We start from the raw sequence: 21,231 nt of genomic DNA, 5'->3' as shown, positions 1-21,231 counted from the left end.
AGGCACAGAAACATTTCAAAACAATTTAACACACACCACCTGAGTCTTGCATACATACATCCCCCTCCTTTAGCTTTCAAAATCTCACTCTGTCACACATACAGTACCAGTCAAAAGTTTGGACACACCTACTCATTCAAGGGTTTTTCTTTATTTTTTACTATTTTCTACATTGTAGAATAATAGTGAAGACATCAAAACTATGAAATAACACATATGGAATCATGTAGTAACCACAAAAGTGTTAAACAAATCAAAATATATTTTATATTTGCCACCCTTTGCCTTGATGACAGCTTTGCACACTCTTGGCATTCTCTCAACCATCTTCAGGAGGTAGTCACCTGGAATGAATTTCAATTAACAGGTGTGCCTTGTTAAAGGTTATTTTGTTTTCTTCATGTGTTGTGACAAGGTAGGGGTGGTATATAGAAGATATCCCTATTTGGTAAAAGACCAAGTCCATATTATGGCAAGAACAGCTCAAATAAGCAAAGAGAAAAGACAGTCCATCATTACTTTAAGACATGAAAGTCAGTCAATGCGGAACATTTCAAGAACTTTGACAGTTTCTTCAAGAGCAGTCACAAAAGCCATGAAGCGCTATGATGAAACTGGCTCTCATGAGGACCGCCACAGGAAAGGAAGACCCAGAGTAACCTCTGCTGCAGAGGATAAGTTCATTAGAGTTACCAGCCTCAGAAATTGCAGCCCAAATAAATGCTTCACAGAGTTCAAGTAACAAACACATCAACATCAACTGTTCAGAGGAGACTGCCTGAATCAGGACTTCATGGTCGAATTGCTGCAAAGAAACCACTACTGAAGGACACCAATAAGAAGAGACTTGCTTGGGTCAAGAAATACAAGCAATAGACATTAAACCAGTGGAAATCTGTCCTTTGGTCTGATGAGTCCAAATCCAACCACCATGTCTTTGAGAGATGCAGAGTAGGTCAACTGATGATCTCTGCATGTGTGGTTCCCACCATTAAGAATGGAGGAGGAGGTGTGATGATGTGGGGGTGCTTTGCTGGTGACACTGTAAGTGATTTATTTAGAATTCAAGGCACACTTAACCAGCATGGCTACCACAGCATCCTGCAGCGATACGCCATCCCATCTGGTTTGCGCTTAGTGGGACTATTATTTGTTTTTCAACAGGACAATGACCCAACACACCTCCAGGCTGTCTAAGGGCTATTTGACCAAGAAGGAGAGTGATGGACTGCTGTATTAGATGGCCTGTCCTCCACAATCACCTGAACTCAACCCAATTGTGTCACGACTCCCGCCGAAGTCGGCCCCTCTCCTTGTTCGGGCGACGTTCGGCGGTCGACGTCACCAGCTTACTAGTTGCCAACGATCGATGTTTCACTGTTTGTTTGGTTTTGTCTTTATTGTGTACACCTGTTTTAGATTTTCCCGAATTATGTTCATTATTTAAACCTCTGCATTTCCTGTTTGTCTTGTCGGTGATTGTTTCCTGTTTTGTGTGGTTGGAGGTGTTTCTCCGCGATATGTATTATTCTATGAGAAGATTTATTGAATTTTTCAAGTAAACACGTTTGTTTACATTGATCCCTGTGTCCTGCGCCTGACTCCTCTACTTCTCTAAATAAAAACCATTACAGAATCACCGACCAGCATGGAGTCAGCAGGAGCAGCCAGCCCTCCGATTCATATAGAGGAGCGCGTTCAGCAGCAAGCGAGCATGATTCAGAGTCTCATGACTGCCATGGATTGCGTGCTGCAGACCATGGAGAGAGTGGAGAGAAAAAGATGTCCCGTCAAGCCACACCACCACCAGTCGCACCTCCTGATGAACACATTTCTACCCATCCTCCGTCTGTATCCAGTGGGATTCGGCTCTCGCTCCCAGGAGCGTATGATGGAACAGCTGCCGGGTGCCAGGGGTTCCTACTCCAGCTGGAGCTCTACCTGGCGGCTGTCCAGCCGGCACCCTCGGGAAGCGAGAGAGTGAGCGCTCTCATCTCCTGTCTGACTGGTAAAGCCCTGGAGTGGGCCACCGCCATCTGGGAAGAGAAAGGCCCGACTCTGGAGGACTTCTCCCGCCGCTCTCCCTTCCGGTGGATGATCAAATACTGCCCGAAAGCGGCGGGAGAGCGCTTGTTACATTTAAGACAGGAGATGAGGAGCGCTCAGGAGTTTGCAATGGACTTTAGGACTCTGGCGGCTGGTGCGGGATGGAATGAACGGGCCCTGATCGATCACTACAGGTGTAGTTTGCGAGAGGACGTCCATAGGGAGCTAGCCTGCAGGGACAGCACCATCCACCTGGACCAGCTGGTGGACTTATCGATCCAGCTGGATAATCGGCTGGCCTCCCGCGGACGTCCGGATCGGGGTCCGTTGGTTCCATCCCCCAATCCCTTAGATCCAACTCCTATGGAGTTGGGAGGGGCTGGTACTAGGGAGACCGGAGGGGAGACCATTCCAGGCACTAGAGGTGACCGCAGAGGGCACACTGCTGGTCGGTGCTGGGGAGGTTTTCCAGGGAGTCGAGGTGGTAGGCGGAACACTGGTGGTTCATCTCAGGTGAGTAGGCACACGACTCACCCAGACCCCCCTGTTGCTCACATGTGGTTATCTATAGGATTTCCGGGGTTTCCCCGCATTCCCAGCATAAGGCGCTAGTAGATTCAGGCGCAGCTGGGAACTTTATTGATCGGTCCTTAGCCCATAGATTAGGGATTCCTATTGTTCCTGTTGATGTTCCCTTCCCTGTACATGCCCTAGATAGTCGTCCGTTGGGGTCGGGGCTTATTAGGGAGGTCACAGCTCCCATTGCTATGGTAACGCAGGGGAGTCATGAAGAGAGTATTAGTCTCTTTCTGATTGACGCTCCTGCGTTTCCCGTTGTGTTGGGTCTTCCCTGGTTGGCTTCTCATGATCCTATTATTTCGTGGCAACAGAGGGTTCTCAAGGGATGGTCCAGTCAGTGTTCGGGGAGGTGTTTAGGTGTTTCCTTAGGTGCCACTACGGTGGAAAGTCCAAACCAGGTTTCCACCATGCACATTCCTCCCGAATACGCCGATTTGGCAATCGCCTTCTGTAAAAGGAAGGCGACTTAATTACCACCCCATCGACCGGGGGATTGTGCGATAAATCTCCTGGAGGGCGCTGCACTTCCCAGGAGTCACGTGTATCCTCTGTCACAGGAGGAGACGGCGGCTATGGAAACATATGTCGCTGAATCTCTGGGACAGGGATACATTCGGCCCTCCATTTCACCTGTCTCCTCAAGTTTCTTTTTTGTGAAGAAGAAGGATGGAGGTTTACGCCCGTGCATTGACTATCGAGGTTTGAACCAGATCACTGTTAAATACAGTTACCCGCTGCCTCTGATCGCCAGTATGACAGAGTCATTGCTCGGGGCGCGCTTCTTCACAAAATTGGACCTCAGGAGCGCGTACAACCTGGTGCGTATCAGGGGAGGGGATGAGTGGAAGACGGCATTTAGCACCACTTCTGGGCACTATGAGTACCTCGTCATGCCGTATGGGTTAATGAATGCTCCATCCGTCTTCCAATCATTTGTGGATGAGATCTTCAGAGACCTGCACGGGCGGGTCGGCCCCTCTCCTTGTTCGGGCGGCATTCGGCGGTCGACGTCACCGGCTTACTAGTTGCCACCGATCGATGTTTCACTGTTTGTTTGGTTTTGTCTTTATTGTGTACACCTGTTTTTGATTTTCCCTAATTATGTTCATTATTTAAACCTCTGCATTTCCTGTTTGTCTTGTCGGTGATTGTTTTCTGTTTTGTGTGGTTGGAGGTGTTTCTCCGCGATATGTATTTTTCTATGAGAAGATTTATCGAATTTTTCAAGTAAACACGTTTGTTTACATTGATCCCTGTGTCCTGCGCCTGACTCCTCTACTTCTCTAAAGAAAAACCATTACAAATTGAGATGGTTTGGAATGAGTTGGACTGCAGAGTGAAGGAAAAGCAGCCAGCAAGTGCTCAGAATATGTAGGAACTCCTTCAAGAAAAGCATTCCAGGTGAAGCTGGTTAAGAGAATGCCAAGAGTGTGCAAAGCTGTCATCAAGGCAAAGGGTAGCTACTTTGAAGTATCTCACTACATGATTCCATGTGTTATTTCCTAGTTTTGATGTCTTCACAATTATTCTATAATGTATAAAATAGTACAAAAATAAAGAAAAACCCTTGAATGAGTAGGTGTGTTCAATCTTTTGACTGGTACTGTATATCTCTCTCTACCTGTGTGCTCGGCCGGCAACCCTCCTTCGATGAATTAGACTCTCTGCTCTACAAATTAAGGACCGTCGTCTGGTAGCCACACATTATGTGTGCATCAATCAGGTCCAAGGAAGAGGCGAGGTTGGGGAGCAGGAGATGGATGAAACAGGGAGAGAAGAAGGGGAGAGAATAGGGGAACAAATGACGGGGAGGGTTGTTAGATGCAGAGCGAGAAGAGAGATAGTTAGAGCGTGGTGATGGAGTAACTTCAGGAGAGAAAGGAGCAGTAAAATGTCTGGAAAGGACCTAAGGTCTGCCTATACAATGGACAATATGCAGAGAATATAGAATAGCCTAATACAAAATAAATTAAAACATGTACTCTTCACATATCCCCTGCTGTCTACAACAGCTATGGCTGGCTCTCACTGACTATTGATTGTAAGTAAGCTACACTGAACAAAAATATAAAACGCAACATTAAACAATTTCAAAGATTTTACCAAGTTACAGTTAATTTAAGGAAATCAGTCAACTGAAATTAATTCATTAGGCCATAATCTATGGATTTCACATGACTGGGAATACAGATATGCATTCGATGGTCACAGATATCTTAAAAAAAAGTAGGGCCGTGGATCAGAAAAAACAGTCAGTATCTGGTGTGACCACCATTTGCCTTATGCAGCACATCTCCTTCACATAAAGTTGATCAGGCTGTTGATTGTGGCCTGTGGAATGTTGTCCCACTCCTCTTCAAAGGCTGTGCGAAGTTGTTTGATATTGACGGGAACTGGAACACGATGTCGTAAACAATCAATCCAGAGCTCCCCAAACATGCTCAATGGGTGACATGTCTAGTGAGTATGCAGGCCATGGAAGAAGTGGGACATTTTCAGCTTACAGGAATTGTGTACAGACACTTACGACATGGGGCTGTGAATGATCATGCTGAAACATGAGTTGATGGCGGCAGATGAATGGCACGACTACGGGCCTCAGGATCTCGTCACGGTATCTCTGTGTATTCAAATTGCCATTGATAAAATGCAATTGCGTTCATTGTCCGGAGCTTATGCCTGACCATACCATAACCCCACCACTGCCATGGGGCACTCTGTTCACAACACTGACATCAGCAAACCGCTCGCCCACACGACGCCATCTGCCCGGTACAGTTGAAACCGGGATTCAGCAGTCAAGAGCACACATCTCCAGCATGCCATTGAAGGTGACCATTGAAGGTGATCATTTGCCGACTGAAGCCGCACTGCAGTCTGGTCAAGACCATACATGTATACATGTGGTCTGCGGTTGTGACGCCGGTTGGACATACTGCCAAATTCCCTAAAATGACGTTGGAGGCGGCTTATGGTAGAAAAATTTACATTTAGTTCTCTGGCAACAGCGCCGGTGGACATTCCTGCAGTCAGCATGCCAATTGCACGCTCCCTCATGGGACCAACACTTTACATGTTGCATTTATATTTTTGTTCAGTGTACAATGCAATCGGAAACTATTCAGACCCCTTGACTTTTTACACATTTTGTTACGTTACAGCCTTATTCTAAAATGAATTAAATAATTTTTCCCCTCATCAATCTACACACAATACTGACAAAGTAAAAACTGTTTTTGAAATTTTTGCAGATCTATTACAAATTAAAAACAGAAATATGACATTTACATAAGTATTCAGACCCTTTACTCAGTACTTTGTTGAAGCACCTTTAGCAGCGATTACAGCCTCGAGTCTTCTTGGGAATGACACTACAAGCTTGGCACACCTGTATTTCACGGATGCAAACTGGTGAGGGCCCAAAAAGGTGACACTTTTTGCACGTAAACATTCAAAAAACATTCAAAAAAAATCCCTGCTAGGGAGAAATGCAGGTTTTAACTAATTAAACAATGAATATGATCTACATGATCACATGATCAGTCTGTGTGTAAAATAAAGTGTTTAAGCTAACTCGCAGCTAAAAATGAAAATAAAGCAATCCAATGTTATTTGTTGCCTAGACTTTATTGCAAATGACACTCAAGTCTTGAGAAACGATACGTTAATATTGCAGTTAGCCATGACAGCATTTATAATAGAACATTTGTGACCACACACATCCAAATATTGCACTTGGGAAAAAAACATCTTAAAGTATGAATGAAACAAACAGGCATTCTATTTTTGCTCAATTATAGTGGCCACTATAGTAGACATCGATCAAGTGCACAAGGCTAAATGTGTGCAAAAATAACATTCACCAAATAAAAAATGTAATGTTCCCCCTCACTCACACATAAGTGTTACTGTCGAATTCAACACAACAAAAGCAGTATCTTTGGGCTACACATTATTACATTGTACACTTTCTGCCATTTGTAATAAAGATAATCTAACGTTTTACCTAATGATATATAAGGAGGGCATTTGCACAACATGTTTCACGACCACACCCAGAGACTGATGGCGGACTAAGCACTCACACAAAAATGTCAAGACATGAAAGCATCCTAGCCACACGAACTGACCACTGGTGTAAAGAACAACATTCCATGAATATCGCAAGCACCCAGACACGAATTACCAGAAATACACACACACACACACACACACACACACACACACACACACACACTTAGGTGTGTTGGACTCCGAGGACAAAGGACACTGCCAAGGGCCAATGGGAAGTCGACACCACCTGGAGAATGGACCGTCCCTCCACTCATCGACCAGTCAGGAGAGCGGACCTACTAGACTCAACGTCAACACACTGTTATTTCATTGTATGAATTGGATGTACACTATGTTTCGGGGCTCTCTTCTGCTAGTTCCCTATGAGCTAAACGAAGGAGTCCGTGCACGCTTTGCCAAATATCTTTGTCTCATAATAAACTGCCTTACTATAAACTGAATCCACCCGGTCCAGCGTCTTGACTTGGTCTCCTTCTCAAGTAACTGATCATCAACACTGTGGACATCGGTTCTACAATGTGCCAGCTGAGCATGATACCCTTTGTTGGCATAATTGATCTCTTTCAGGCAGAGTACACCTGGCATACCCCTTTTTATCCACTGTATTGAAAAAGTTAGAAAGAGGGAAAGTGTGTGGTGTTCCTTTCACCTCTAAAGTGGCATCCAGCTTAAACCAGGCCCAGCTCCAGCTACAATTCATCCCTGTATCCACTTGCTTAATACTGTAATGACCTACCTAGATCATAAAGGAACAATTGTCCAGACAGAGGATTGAGTTTACGAATTGACGGTTTATTAACCCAATGTCACACAGGCTACTGTTTGGCCGTAGCCCACGCCAAATAAATGAAGGATACCCCACAAACCAACCGTGACTTTCTCTTGTAAAGCCCAGACGTAAGAGAATGAACAATGGCTAAACCCGGTCTTAACTTCCAATGCTCCATCCCCCTGCCCAACCCCCCTCCACGCCACTCCGCCAACCACCAGGATGCCCGGCATCAGAACATTCCAGGAATTCCCATGATTGGCAATTAGCAGGTTGATTGGCATGTCGGACCCCGCGAACACTGGGTGCTGGTAAGTACAACACAACCAACTAATTGCCTAACACAACACACAGCTGTCTGTGCGGGTCGCTACAATACTTAACAAGCAATGCCTCATTTTCACCTAATTCTCTCATTCTGAAAATGAACCACATACTTTAGAGGGAAAACATCAGTTCACAGATAGCAGTTAATTCGTTAGCTAGTTAACATTTCACACAGATTGCCAGGGTCCAGTAAACAACTAACATAATGCGTTATAACTTGAGGAACGGCAAGGAGTTGTACACCAGTTAATACTATAGCGAATTGGTTAGGTTAACGTTAGCGCATCCAAATGCCAGTTGTTTTTAGGTTACAGCTGATTAAGTACGCTTCATCACCTTCTCGTCCCCGTCTCCGTGGTCAGCCTTCTCGCCTACCTACCTCTTCGTTATCTTTCAGGCGACGCGCTGCTGTAACTGGCAAACTGCCTTTCCACTCTCCCGCTGTCTTTCTAGAGCGCGCGCTGATGCTATAACTAGCAAATTGGTTGTCTCTTCTCTCTTCAGTCGCATGCTGCATTCTGTTGTTATGTGAACGATTGGCTGAGCCTTGGATACAGACAGCATTGCTCCAAACGCATATCAGTCATTCACTTACAGCCAGTATTGATCCCCCCCACCCCCAAACTTTTCTCATCGGATCTACACAAATCACGTAGGTCACCTATTTTGGATTCAAAACAGCGAATTTCGCTGAAAGGTGACTAGTTTGCATCCCTGGTATTTGGGGAGTTCATCCCATTCTTCTCTGCAGATCCTCTCAAACTCTGTCAGGTTGGATGGGGAGCGTTGCTGCACAGCTATTTTCAGGTCTCTCCAGAGATGTTAAATCGGGTTTGAGTCCGGGCTCTGGCTAGGCCACTCAAGGACATTCAGAGACTTGTCCGGAAGCCACTCCTGCGTTGTCTTGGCTGTGTGCTTAGGGTCGTTGTCCTGTTGGAAGGTAAACCTTCGCCGCAGTCTGAGGTCCTGAGCGCTCTAGAGCAGGTTTTCATCAAGGAACTCTCTGTACTATGCTCCGTTCATCTTTCCCTCAATCCCGTCTAGTCTCCTTGTCCCTGCCACTGAAAAACATCCCCACAGCAGGGATGATGTCAGGTTTCCTCCAGACGTGACGCTTGGCATTCAGGCCAAAGAGTTCAATCTTGGTTTCTTCAGACCAGAGAATCTTGTTTCTCATGGTCTGAGAGTCCTTTAGGTGCCTTCTGGAAAACTCCAAGCGGGCTGTTGTGCCTTTTACTGAGGAGTGGCTTCTGTCTGGCAACTCTACCATAAATGCCTGATTGGTGGAGTGCTGCAGAGACGGTTGTCCTTCTGAAACGTTCTCCCATCTCCACAGAGAAACTCTGTCAGAGTTATCATCGGGTTCTTGGTGACCTCGCTGACCAAGGCCCTTCTCCTTCGATTGCTAAGTTTGGCAGGGCGGCCAGCTCTAGGAAGAGTCTTGGTGGTTTCAAACTTCTTCCATTTAAGAATGATGGAGGCCACTGTGTTCTTGAGGACCGTCAATGCTGCAGAAATGTTTTGGTACCCTTCACCAGATCTGTGCCGCAACACAATCCTGTCTCGGAGCTCTACGGATAATTCCTTTGACCTATTGGCTTGGTTTTTGCTCTGACATGCACTGTCAACTGTGGGAACTTATATAGACAGGTGTAATCCTTTCCAAATCATGTCAAATCAATTGAATTTACCACAGGTGGACTCCAATCAAGTTTTAGAAACATCTCAAGGATGATCAATGGAAACAGGATGCACCTGAGATCAATTTCGAGTCTCATAGCAAAGGATCTGAATACTTATGTAAATAAGGTATTTCTGTTTTTGCTTTGTCATTATGGGGTATTGTGTGTAGATTGATGCGAAAAAACAATAATTTAATACATTTTAGAATATGGCTGTAACGTAACAAAATGTGGAAAAAGTCAAGGGGCCTGAAAACTTTCCGAATGCACTGTAATAACTGTGGTTAGAAGGCCAATAATTAGTCAGAAACCCATAACTGTCAGGGGTTGTAAATCAAGTCCTTATTGTCACCGCCCAACATTCTAGGAAACTGAAAAGAAGAGTCTCTCTCCTTCCCAACCCTCTCCTCCAAGAACATCCCAGGACCTTCCTGCCCTTGCAGTGAAGAGATCAAGGGTAGAGAGCGGGAGCAGAGGTGGGATGGGGAAGCTGAGCTCAGCAGTGGTGTGGAGGACATAGAGATATGGGGCTAGGGGCAGGGCAGAGCTAAGCAGTGGTGTGGAGGCATAGAGATATGGGGCTAGGGGCAGGGCAGAGCTCAGCAGTGGTGTGGAGGATAGAGATATGGGGCTAGGTGCAGGGCAGAGCTAAGCAGCGGTGTGGAGGATAGAGATATGGGGCTAGGGGCAGGACTGAGCTAAGCAGTGGTGTGGAGGATAGAGATATGGGGCTAGGGGCAGGGCAGAGCTCAGCAGTGGTGTGGAGGACATAGAGATATGGGGCTAGGGGCAGGGCAGAGCTAAGCAGTGGTGTGGAGGATAGAGATATGGGGCTAGGTGCAGGGCAGAGCTAAGCAGTGGTGTGGAGGATAGAGATATGGGGCTAGGGGCAGGGCAGAGCTAAGCAGTGGTGTGGAGGACATAGAGATATGGGGCTAGGAGCAGGACTGAGCTAAGCGGTGGTGTGGAGGATAGAGATATGGGGCTAGGGGCAGGGCAGAGCTAAGCAGTGGTGTGGAGGACATAGAGATATGGGGCTAGGAGCAGGACTGAGCTAAGCAGTGGTGTGGAGGATAGAGATATGGGGCTAGGGGCAGGGCAGAGCTAAGCAGTGGTTTGGAGGACATAGAGATATGGGGCTAGGGACAGGGCAGAGCTAAGTAGTGGTGTGGAGGATAGAGATATGGGGCTAGGGGCAGGGCAGAGCTAAGTAGTGGTGTGGAGGACATAGAGATATGGGGCTAGGGGCAGGGCAGAGCTAAGCAGTGGTGTGGAAGACAGAGATATGGGGCTAGGGGCAGGACAGAGCTAAGCAGTGATGTGGAGGACAAAGAGATATGGGGCTAGGTGCAGGGCAGGGCAGAGCTAAGCAGTGGTGTGGAGGACATAGAGATATGGGGCTAGGGGCAGGGCAGAGCTAAGCAGTGGTGTGGAGGACAGAGATATGGGGCTAGGGGCAGGGCAGAGCTAAGCAGTGGTGTGGAGGACATAGAGATATGGGGCTAGGGGCAGGGCAGAGCTAAGCAGTGGTGTGGAGGACAGAAGTTGTCTACATTTGACACTTACATGCGACTTCTATCAGAATACGAAGCTTGCATTGAAAACACGGGTCTAGACGCACAAAAGTCACTCTGTGGTCTGACTGTGTTCAGATCTGTCTGAACAGTTGGTCAGGGATGCATTCTGTGCTGATTTCTCCTCAGTCTGGATGCAAGAGATACAGTATGGGGCTAGGCCAGGGTAGAGCTCAGCGTGAGGTGATGTCAGAGAGGAGTGGCCATGGCAGGAGTCAGAGCTCAGCCTCTTACCTGTTCTGTTGCTCCTGCTGCAGGAGCTGGACAGCGATCTTCCTCAGGTCCAGTACTTCCTTCAGCTCATCCTCATCCTCCTCAACTAGCTGATCTTTATCAGAGCTGCAGGAAACAGGGACATGACAATTCAGTTTGAAGCCAAAACCTATGCCAACTACACTCCCTATAATAGCATTAACTCAGTGTGTGACCCTACTATAGTGGCAGCTATCCAACGACATAACCTTCTCAGCATGTCTACTGTCTGGGCCTGTTATTATGTTATGTCACTTCTGCTATCATCTACAGCTGCTAATTATCAACTACAGTACATGAACTAGTGTTGTAAATTAATTATTTAAGGAGACGGATAGATCAATATGATTTCAGTTCAAACTTATAGAAGTTAAAAGGATTTTCTTCCATTCCTCCTTTCTTCTGTCTATTCAAGTGTAGTGAAGACTTACCCAGACTCCTCTTTCCAGTTCTCCTTATCTTTGCTTTGGTGTGACTTGTTAAGAACCTTCTCCAATTCCTGACACACAGAACAAAAAGTAAATAAAATCATGTTATTTTTATTTAACCTTTATTTAACTAGGCAAGTCAGTTAAGAACTGGCTGGGCCACCGCCCTATGTGACTCCCAATCACGGCCTGTTGTGATACAGCCTGGAATCGAACCAGGGTCTGTAGTGACGTATCTAGCACTGAGATGCAGTGCCTTAGACCGCTGCGACACTCAGGAGCCCATAAACAGATATCTAAAAGTAAAACCCCCACACTCTTATCCAAGTTTATCCAACACATTTCATTTGAACTTCAAGCTGATTCCACAGGTTTCCTCCCAAAAAAGACCTAACGAGACAATCTGTTGGCTTTATTCAATCAAATTTATGGCATTTGAGATTCCACACCTGATGCCTTTCAAGCTTTTGACACGATGAAAGATAAGATTAGTTTAAAGCCCTGACCAAGCTTGTACCAAAACCTCCCATTCTTCAGAGCTAACAGTGGAAAATAACAGGCACTAATTGGACAGTAGCTCACCCAGGGATAGCTCAACAGTGGAAGACTAGTGTAGTTAATGGTGTACTGTAGTGGTCATACAGCTCTCTATGGATCCCTGGTGACATACCTTTATACATGAGATGTTGGGTCCACTCTGCTGCCCATCTGACAGGGCAGCATCTTCCTCTGCGTTGGGCTCGATGAAGTCAAAGGGGACCTGATCTACGGGAACAACACACCAGGTTCAACCTCAGACTAATGTGCTTGTTGCCAGTTGAGCCCATTATTGCTCAAACTCCGTTTATTTTCAAACAGTCAAATCCACTGCATCCAAACAGGTCTTACCTTTGCCTGAGTCCATCTTTGAGAGGAGAGAGAGGGCGTCGGCGCGGGCCGTCTCTGAGACCTGAGAGTGCAGGCTGATGGTATCATCGTCAGAGGGCTAGAGGAAGAGAGGGAGAAGGAAGTGGGGGCTCAGTGTTAAAGTGAGCATAAAGCATAGAGTTCACGTCTACTGAACATGTCTGCAGAAGAACTGCAGAGTGTCAGGATCAACAAGCCATGGTTGAACGCACAACAGTCCTCAGTACAATCTAGGCATCAGTTCAGCCTGACTACAGTGGGTGAACTCTGACCTCTGTCGCAGACAGTCTTTTATCCCCGTTGTCACTGCCGATACCAGAGTCAGGACCGTGGTTCTTACTGGGGTAAAAATCCTCCATGCTGCAGCGATATATAAAGGGATAGTCAGTAATAAACAGTCAGACAGTTTTGATTCAGACACATTCATGACAATTCCATAAGCACTTCAAAATATGTCGAGACCTGTGTCATTAATCTTCAAATATGTCATACCAGTTGTCATTACAGTTTAATGGCACATACTGCATATTCATGTCAGTCATGCATATGGTCAATGGTCTTGTCTGTAGTATACTTAAGCAATAAGGCCAGAGAGGGTGTGGTATATGGCCAATATACCACGGCTAAGGGATGTTCTTAGGCACAACGCAATGCGATGTGCCTGGATATAGCCCTTAGCCGTGGTATATTGGCCATATACCACAAACCCCAGAGGTGCCTTATTACTATTATAAACTGGTTACCAATGTAATTAGAGCAGTAAAAATACATGTTTTGTCATACCTGTGTTATTGGTTGTCAGCCAATTGGCATTCAAGGCTCGAACCACCCAGTTTATAAATAGAATTATGATATGATATAAGAGTGTGTACCTGTCTGTGAGAGGCTGGGGAAGGCAGCGTTTGCCCAGAGAAGGGAGGTCCAGAGAGTCAGGCTTCTTATCCATCCTACAAGCCTGGATGTTCAGGTACTTAAAGATGTGCACCTTGCCCTTCAGGCAGATCTGAAACACACAAATACAAAGTGCATGAAGTATATATCCAAGTGCTGAAATGAAGTGCCCGAGTGTTCATTCAAGCAGAAATGAAATCATAAGGGGACAGCTGCCCACTAGATGGTGCAACTGTTCCTCAGCGACCATTATGGGTATAGCCTGGTATATCAAGGAAACTGTCACAGCTAGGGGGGGTTGTTTCTAGGCATGATGCCGAGCTGAGGTTAACCTGTGTTAACTCGTCGGCACCCCATACCTGATACACAAGGAGATGGCTGTGGATAATCCCATGCAGTGCCAAAATGTAATTTACAGCATTTACATTTTAGCAGACACTCTTATCCAGAGCGACTTACAGTAGTGAATGCATACATTTCATTTCATGCATTTTTTTTTTGTTCGTTTTTTTTGTACTGGCCCCCCGTGGGAATCGAACCCACAACCCTGGTGTTGCAAACACCATGCTCTACCAACTGAGCCACAGGGAAGACACACACTCACACATACCTGTGCAGGCTGACCTGCCATAAACTACCACAGATGTTGCCACACACTTACACACTCTCACTCACACATACCTGTGCAGGTGGGGACTGCATAGGGTTGTTGTCGAGGATGATGTGCTGCAGCTGCCTGAGTCTCCTGTAGACAGGAGGGATCTCTGTGATCTTATTGCAGGAGAAGTCCAGTCTGATGAGTGGCAGGTCAGCCAGCTCTGGGGAGAGAAAAAGAAAGAAAGCAAAAGAGGCATGGGTTTGGATATAGAATAAGGAGAGAGATTATGGTAGACCTAGCTGGTATCTGTCCCTGCTCTAGGGTCCAGAGAGGAGGGGTTGGTGAGGGAGAGAGGAGAGGAGAGGACCAGGGGAGAGGACGTAGACAGCTACCTACCCTCAGACCAGGGGAGAGGACATAGACTGCTACCTACCCTCAGACCAGGGGAGAGGACGTAGACAGCTACCTACCCTCAGACCAGGGGAGAGGACATAGACTGCTACCTACCCTCAGACCAGGGGAGAGGACGTAGACAGCTACCTACCCTCAGACCAGGGGAGAGGACGTAGACAGCTACCTACGCTCAGACCAGGGGAGAGGACGTAGACAGCTACCTACGCTCAGACCAGGGGAGAGGACGTGAGACAGCTACCTACCCTCAGACCAGGGGAGAGGACGTAGACAGCTACCTACCCTCAGACCAGGGGAGAGGACGAGACAGCTACCTACCCTCAGACCAGGGGAGAGGACGTAGACAGCTACCTACCCTCAGACCAGGGGAGAGGACGTAGACAGCTACCTACCCTCAGACCAGGGGAGAGGACATAGACAGCTACCTACCCTCAGACCAGGGGAGAGGACGTAGACAGCTACCTACCCTCAGACCAGGGGAGAGGACGTAGACAGCTACCTACCCTCAGACCAGGGGAGAGGAAATAGACAGCTACATACCCTCAGACCAGGGGAGAGGAAATAGACAGCTACCTACTCTCAGACCAGGGGAGAGGACGTAGACAGCTACCTACCCTCAGACCAGGGGAGAGGAAATAGACAGCTACCTACCCTCAGACCAGGGGAGAGGAAATAGACAGCTACCTACTCTCAGACCAGGGGAGAGGACGTAGACAGCTACAGTGGTGGAAAAAAGTATTTGATCCCCTACTGATTTTGTACGTTTGCCCACTTACAAAGAAATGATCAGTCTATAATTTTAATAGTAGGTTTATTTGAACAGTGAGAGACAGAATAACAACAACAAAAATCCAGAAAAACGCATGTCAAAAATGTTATAAAATGATTTGCATTTTAATGAGGGAAATAAGGATTTGACCCCTCTGCTAAACATGTCTTAGTACTTGGTGGCAAAACCCTTGTTGGTAATCACAGAGGTCAGACGTTTCTTGTAGTTGGCCACCAGGTTTGCACACATCTCAGGAGGGATTTTGTCCCACTTCTCTTCGCAGATCTCCTCCAAGTCATTCAGGTTTCGAGGCTGACGTTTGGCAACTCAAACCTTCAGCTCCCTCCACAGATTTTCTATGGGATTAAGGTCTGGAGACTGGCTATGCCACTCCAGGACCTTAATGTGCTTCTTCTTGAGCCACTCCTTTGTTGCCTTGGCCGATTGTTTTGGGTCATTGTGATGCTGGAATACCCATCCACGACCCATTTTCAATGCCCTGGCTGAGGGAAGGAGGTTCTCACCCAAGATTTGACGGTACATGGCCCCGTCCATCGTCCCTTTGATGCGGTGAAGTTGTCCTGTCCCCTTAGCAGAAAAACACCCCCAAAGCATAATGTTTCCACCTCCGTGTTTGACGGTGGAGATGGTGTTCTTGGGGTCATAGGCAGCATTCCTCCTCCTCCAAATACGGCGAGTTGAGTTGATGTCAAAGAGCTCCATTTTGGTCTCATCTGACCACAACACTTTCATCAGTTGTCCTCTGAGTCATTCAGATGTTCATTGGCAAACTTCAGACAGGCATGTATATGTATTCTTGAGCAGGGGGACCTTGCGTGCGCTGCAGGATTTCAGTCCTTCACGGCGTAGTGTGTTACCAATTGTTTTCTTGGTGACTATGGTCCCAGCTGCCTTGAGATCATTGACAAGATCCTCCCGTGTAGTTCTGGGCTGATTCCTCACCGTTCTCATGATCATTGCAACTCCACGAGGTGAGATCTTGCATGGAGCCCCAGGCCGAGGGAGATTAACAGTTCTTTTGTGTTTCTTCCATTTGCGAATAATCGCACCAAATGTTGTCACCTTCTCACCAAGCTGCTTGGCGATGGTCTTGTAGCCCATTCCAGCCTTGTGTAGGTCTACAATCTTGTCCCTGACATCCTTGGAGAGCTCTTTGGTCTTGGCCATGGTGGAGAGTTTGGAATCTGATTGATTGATTGCTTCTGTGGACAGGTGTCTTTTATACAGGTAACAAGCTGCGGTTAGGAGCACTCCCTTTAAGAGTGTGCTCCTAATCTCAGCTCGTTACCTGTATAAAAGACACCTGGGAGCCAGAAATCTTTCTGATTGAGAGGGGGTCAAATACTTATTTCCCTCATTAAAATGCAAATCAATTTCTAACATTTCTGACATGCGTTTTTCTGGATATTTTTGTTGTTATTCTGTCTCTCACTGTTCAAATAAACCTACCATTAAAATTATAGACTGATCCTTTCTTTGTCAGTGGGCTAACGTACAAAATCAGCGGGGGATCAAATAATTTTTTCCCCCACTGTACCTACCCTCAGACCAGGGGAGAGGACATAACAGCTACCTACCCTCAGACCAGGGGAGAGGACATAGACAGCCACCTACCCTCAGACCAGGGGAGAGGACATAACAGCTACCTACCCTCAGACCAGGGGAGAGGACATAAGAGCTACCTACCCTCAGACCAGGGGAGAAGACATAGACAGCTACCTACCCTCAGACCAGGGGAGAGGACATAACAGCTACCTACCCTCAGACCAGGGGAGAGGACATAACAGCTACCTACCCTCAGACCAGGGGAGAGGACATAACAGCTACCTACCCTCAGACCAGGGGAGAGGACGTAGACAGCTACCTACCCTCAGACCAGGGGAGAGGACGTAGACAGCTACCTACCCTCAGACCAGGGGAGAGGACGTAGACAGCTACCTACCCTCAGACCAGGGGAGAGGACGTAGACAGCTACCTACCCTCAGACCAGGGGAGAGGACGTAGACAGCTACCTACCCTCAGACCAGGGGAGAGGACGTAGACAGCTACCTACCCTCAGACCAGGGGAGAGGACGTAGACAGCTACCTACCCTCAGACCAGGGGAGAGGACGTAGACAGCTACCTACCCTCAGACCAGGGGAGAGGACATAGACAGCTACCTACCCTCAGACCAGGGGAGAGGACGTAGACAGCTACCTACCCTCAGACCAGGGGAGAGGAGATAACAGCTACCTACCCTCAGACCAGGGGAGAGGACGTAACAGCTACCTACCCTCAGACCAGGGGAGAGGACATAACAGCTACCTACCCTCAGACCAGGGGAGAGGACATAGACAGCTACCTACCCTCAGACCAGGGGAGAGGACATAGACAGCTACCTACTCTCAGACCAGGGGAGAGGACATAACAGCTACCTACCCTCAGACCAGGGGAGAGGACATAGACAGCTACCTACCCTCAGACCAGGGGAGAGGAAATAGACAGCTACCTACCCTCAGACCAGGGGAGAGGACATAGACAGCTACAGTGGTGGAAAAAAGTATTTGATCCCCTACTGATTTTGTACGTTTGCCCACTTACAAAGAAATGATCAGTCTATAATTTTAATAGTAGGTTTATTTGAACAGTGAGAGACAGAATAACAACAACAAAAATCCAGAAAAACGCATGTCAAAAATGTTATAAAATGATTTGCATTTTAATGAGGGAAATAAGGATTTGACCCCTCTGCTAAACATGTCTTAGTACTTGGTGGCAAAACCCTTGTTGGTAATCACAGAGGTCAGACGTTTCTTGTAGTTGGCCACCAGGTTTGCACACATCTCAGGAGGGATTTTGTCCCACTTCTCTTCGCAGATCTCCTCCAAGTCATTCAGGTTTCGAGGCTGACGTTTGGCAACTCAAACCTTCAGCTCCCTCCACAGATTTTCTATGGGATTAAGGTCTGGAGACTGGCTATGCCACTCCAGGACCTTAATGTGCTTCTTCTTGAGCCACTCCTTTGTTGCCTTGGCCGATTGTTTTGGGTCATTGTGATGCTGGAATACCCATCCACGACCCATTTTCAATGCCCTGGCTGAGGGAAGGAGGTTCTCACCCAAGATTTGACGGTACATGGCCCCGTCCATCGTCCCTTTGATGCGGTGAAGTTGTCCTGTCCCCTTAGCAGAAAAACACCCCCAAAGCATAATGTTTCCACCTCCGTGTTTGACGGTGGAGATGGTGTTCTTGGGGTCATAGGCAGCATTCCTCCTCCTCCAAATACGGCGAGTTGAGTTGATGTCAAAGAGCTCCATTTTGGTCTCATCTGACCACAACACTTTCATCAGTTGTCCTCTGAGTCATTCAGATGTTCATTGGCAAACTTCAGACAGGCATGTATATGTATTCTTGAGCAGGGGGACCTTGCGTGCGCTGCAGGATTTCAGTCCTTCACGGCGTAGTGTGTTACCAATTGTTTTCTTGGTGACTATGGTCCCAGCTGCCTTGAGATCATTGACAAGATCCTCCCGTGTAGTTCTGGGCTGATTCCTCACCGTTCTCATGATCATTGCAACTCCACGAGGTGAGATCTTGCATGGAGCCCCAGGCCGAGGGAGATTAACAGTTCTTTTGTGTTTCTTCCATTTGCGAATAATCGCACCAAATGTTGTCACCTTCTCACCAAGCTGCTTGGCGATGGTCTTGTAGCCCATTCCAGCCTTGTGTAGGTCTACAATCTTGTCCCTGACATCCTTGGAGAGCTCTTTGGTCTTGGCCATGGTGGAGAGTTTGGAATCTGATTGATTGATTGCTTCTGTGGACAGGTGTCTTTTATACAGGTAACAAGCTGCGGTTAGGAGCACTCCCTTTAAGAGTGTGCTCCTAATCTCAGCTCGTTACCTGTATAAAAGACACCTGGGAGCCAGAAATCTTTCTGATTGAGAGGGGGTCAAATACTTATTTCCCTCATTAAAATGCAAATCAATTTCTAACATTTCTGACATGCGTTTTTCTGGATATTTTTGTTGTTATTCTCTCTCTCACTGTTCAAATAAACCTACCATTAAAATTATAGACTGATCCTTTCTTTGTCAGTGGGCTAACGTACAAAATCAGCAGGGGATCAAATAATTTTTTCCCCCACTGTACCTACCCTCAGACCAGGGGAGAGGACATAACAGCTACCTACCCTCAGACCAGGGGAGAGGACATAGACAGCCACCTACCCTCAGACCAGGGGAGAGGACATAACAGCTACCTACCCTCAGACCAGGGGAGAAGACATAGACAGCTACCTACCCTCAGACCAGGGGAGAGGACATAACAGCTACCTACCCTCAGACCAGGGGAGAGGACATAACAGCTACCTACCCTCAGACCAGGGGAGAGGACATAACAGCTACCTACCCTCAGACCAGGGGAGAGGACGTAGACAGCTACCTACCCTCAGACCAGGGGAGAGGACGTAGACAGCTACCTACCCTCAGACCAGGGGAGAGGACGTAGACAGCTACCTACCCTCAGACCAGGGGAGAGGACGTAGACAGCTACCTACCCTCAGACCAGGGGAGAGGACGTGAGACAGCTACCTACCCTCAGACCAGGGGAGAGGACGGAGACAGCTACCTACCCTCAGACCAGGGGAGAGGACGTAGACAGCTACCTACCCTCAGACCAGGGGAGAGGACGTAGACAGCTACCTACCCTCAGACCAGGGGAGAGGACGTAGACTGCTACCTACCCTCAGACCAGGGGAGAGGACGTAGACTGTTACCTACCCTCAGACCAGGGGAGAGGACGTAGACTGCTACCTACCCTCAGACCAGGGGAGAGGACGTAGACAGCTACCTACCCTCAGACCAGGGGAGAGGACATAGACTGCTACCTACCCTCAGACCAGGGGAGAGGACATAGACTGCTACCTACCCTCAGACCAGGGGAGAGGACGTAGACAGCTACCTACCCTCAGACCAGGGGAGAGGAGATAACAGCTACCTACCCTCAGACCAGGGGAGAGGACATAACAGCTACCTACCCTCAGACCAGGGGAGAGGACATAGACAGCTACCTACCCTCAGACCAGGGGAGAGGACATAACAGCTACCTACCCTCAGACCAGGGGAGAGGACATAACAGCTACCTACCCTCAGACCAGGGGAGAGGAAATAGACAGCTACCTACCCTCAGACCAGGGGAGTGGAAATAGACAGCTACCTACCCTCAGACCAGGGGAGAGGACATAACAGCTACCTACCCTCAGACCAGGGGAGAGGAAATAGACAGCTACCTACCCTCAGATCAGGGGAGAGGAGATAACGGCTACCTACCCTCAGACCAGGGGAGAGGACATAGACAGATACCTACCCTCAGACCAGGGGAGAGGACATAACAGCTACCTACCCTCAGACCAGGGGAGAGGACATAGACAGCTACCTACCCTCAGACCAGGGGAGAGGACGTAGACAGCTACCTACCCTCAGACCAGGGGAGAGGACATAGACAGCTACCTACCCTCAGACCAGGGGAGAGGACATAGACAGCTACCTACCCTCAGACCAGGGGAGAGGAAATAGACAGCTACCTACTCTCAGACCAGGGGAGAGGACATAGACAGCTACCTACCCTCAGACCAGGGGAGAGGACGTAGACAGCTACCTACCCTCAGACCAGGGGAGAGGAAATAGACAGCTACCTACTCTCAGACCAGGGGAGAGGACGTAGACAGCTACAGTGGTGGAAAAAAGTATTTGATCCCCTACTGATTTTGTACGTTTGCCCACTTACAAAGAAATGATCAGTCTATAATTTTAATAGTAGGTTTATTTGAACAGTGAGAGACAGAATAACAACAACAAAAATCCAGAAAAACGCATGTCAAAAATGTTATAAAATGATTTGCATTTTAATGAGGGAAATAAGGA

At 47.6% G+C, this 21,231-nt stretch overlaps 1 protein-coding gene across 3 annotated transcripts in view; it reads right to left on the bottom strand.

The window, feature by feature from the left end:
• The window catches only part of LOC106563437 (leucine-rich repeat and calponin homology domain-containing protein 2), an 80,579-nt gene that overhangs the window by 23,980 nt on the left and 35,368 nt on the right, over positions 1 to 21,231 (bottom strand). For 2 of the 3 annotated variants that reach the window (XM_014129007.2, XM_014129008.2), the window contains exons 5-12: positions 14,210 to 14,346; positions 13,510 to 13,640; positions 12,910 to 12,997; positions 12,620 to 12,716; positions 12,402 to 12,496; positions 11,735 to 11,802; positions 11,286 to 11,390; positions 4,247 to 4,315 (exon numbers count right to left, since the gene is read on the bottom strand). In XM_014129007.2, the coding sequence (XP_013984482.2) occupies positions 4,247 to 4,315; positions 11,286 to 11,390; positions 11,735 to 11,802; positions 12,402 to 12,496; positions 12,620 to 12,716; positions 12,910 to 12,997; positions 13,510 to 13,640; positions 14,210 to 14,346 (790 nt within the window). The remainder of the gene's footprint in view (positions 1 to 4,246; positions 4,316 to 11,285; positions 11,391 to 11,734; positions 11,803 to 12,401; positions 12,497 to 12,619; positions 12,717 to 12,909; positions 12,998 to 13,509; positions 13,641 to 14,209; positions 14,347 to 21,231) is intronic. The other variant, XM_014129009.2, reaches the window with a different exon arrangement.

The sequence above is a fragment of the Salmo salar genome, chromosome ssa11, assembly GCF_905237065.1.
Source record: "Salmo salar chromosome ssa11, Ssal_v3.1, whole genome shotgun sequence".
Taxonomy (NCBI): domain Eukaryota; kingdom Metazoa; phylum Chordata; class Actinopteri; order Salmoniformes; family Salmonidae; genus Salmo; species Salmo salar.
The sequence above is the reverse complement of the archived record's forward strand: the minus strand, read 5'-3'. Positions and strand labels throughout refer to the sequence as shown.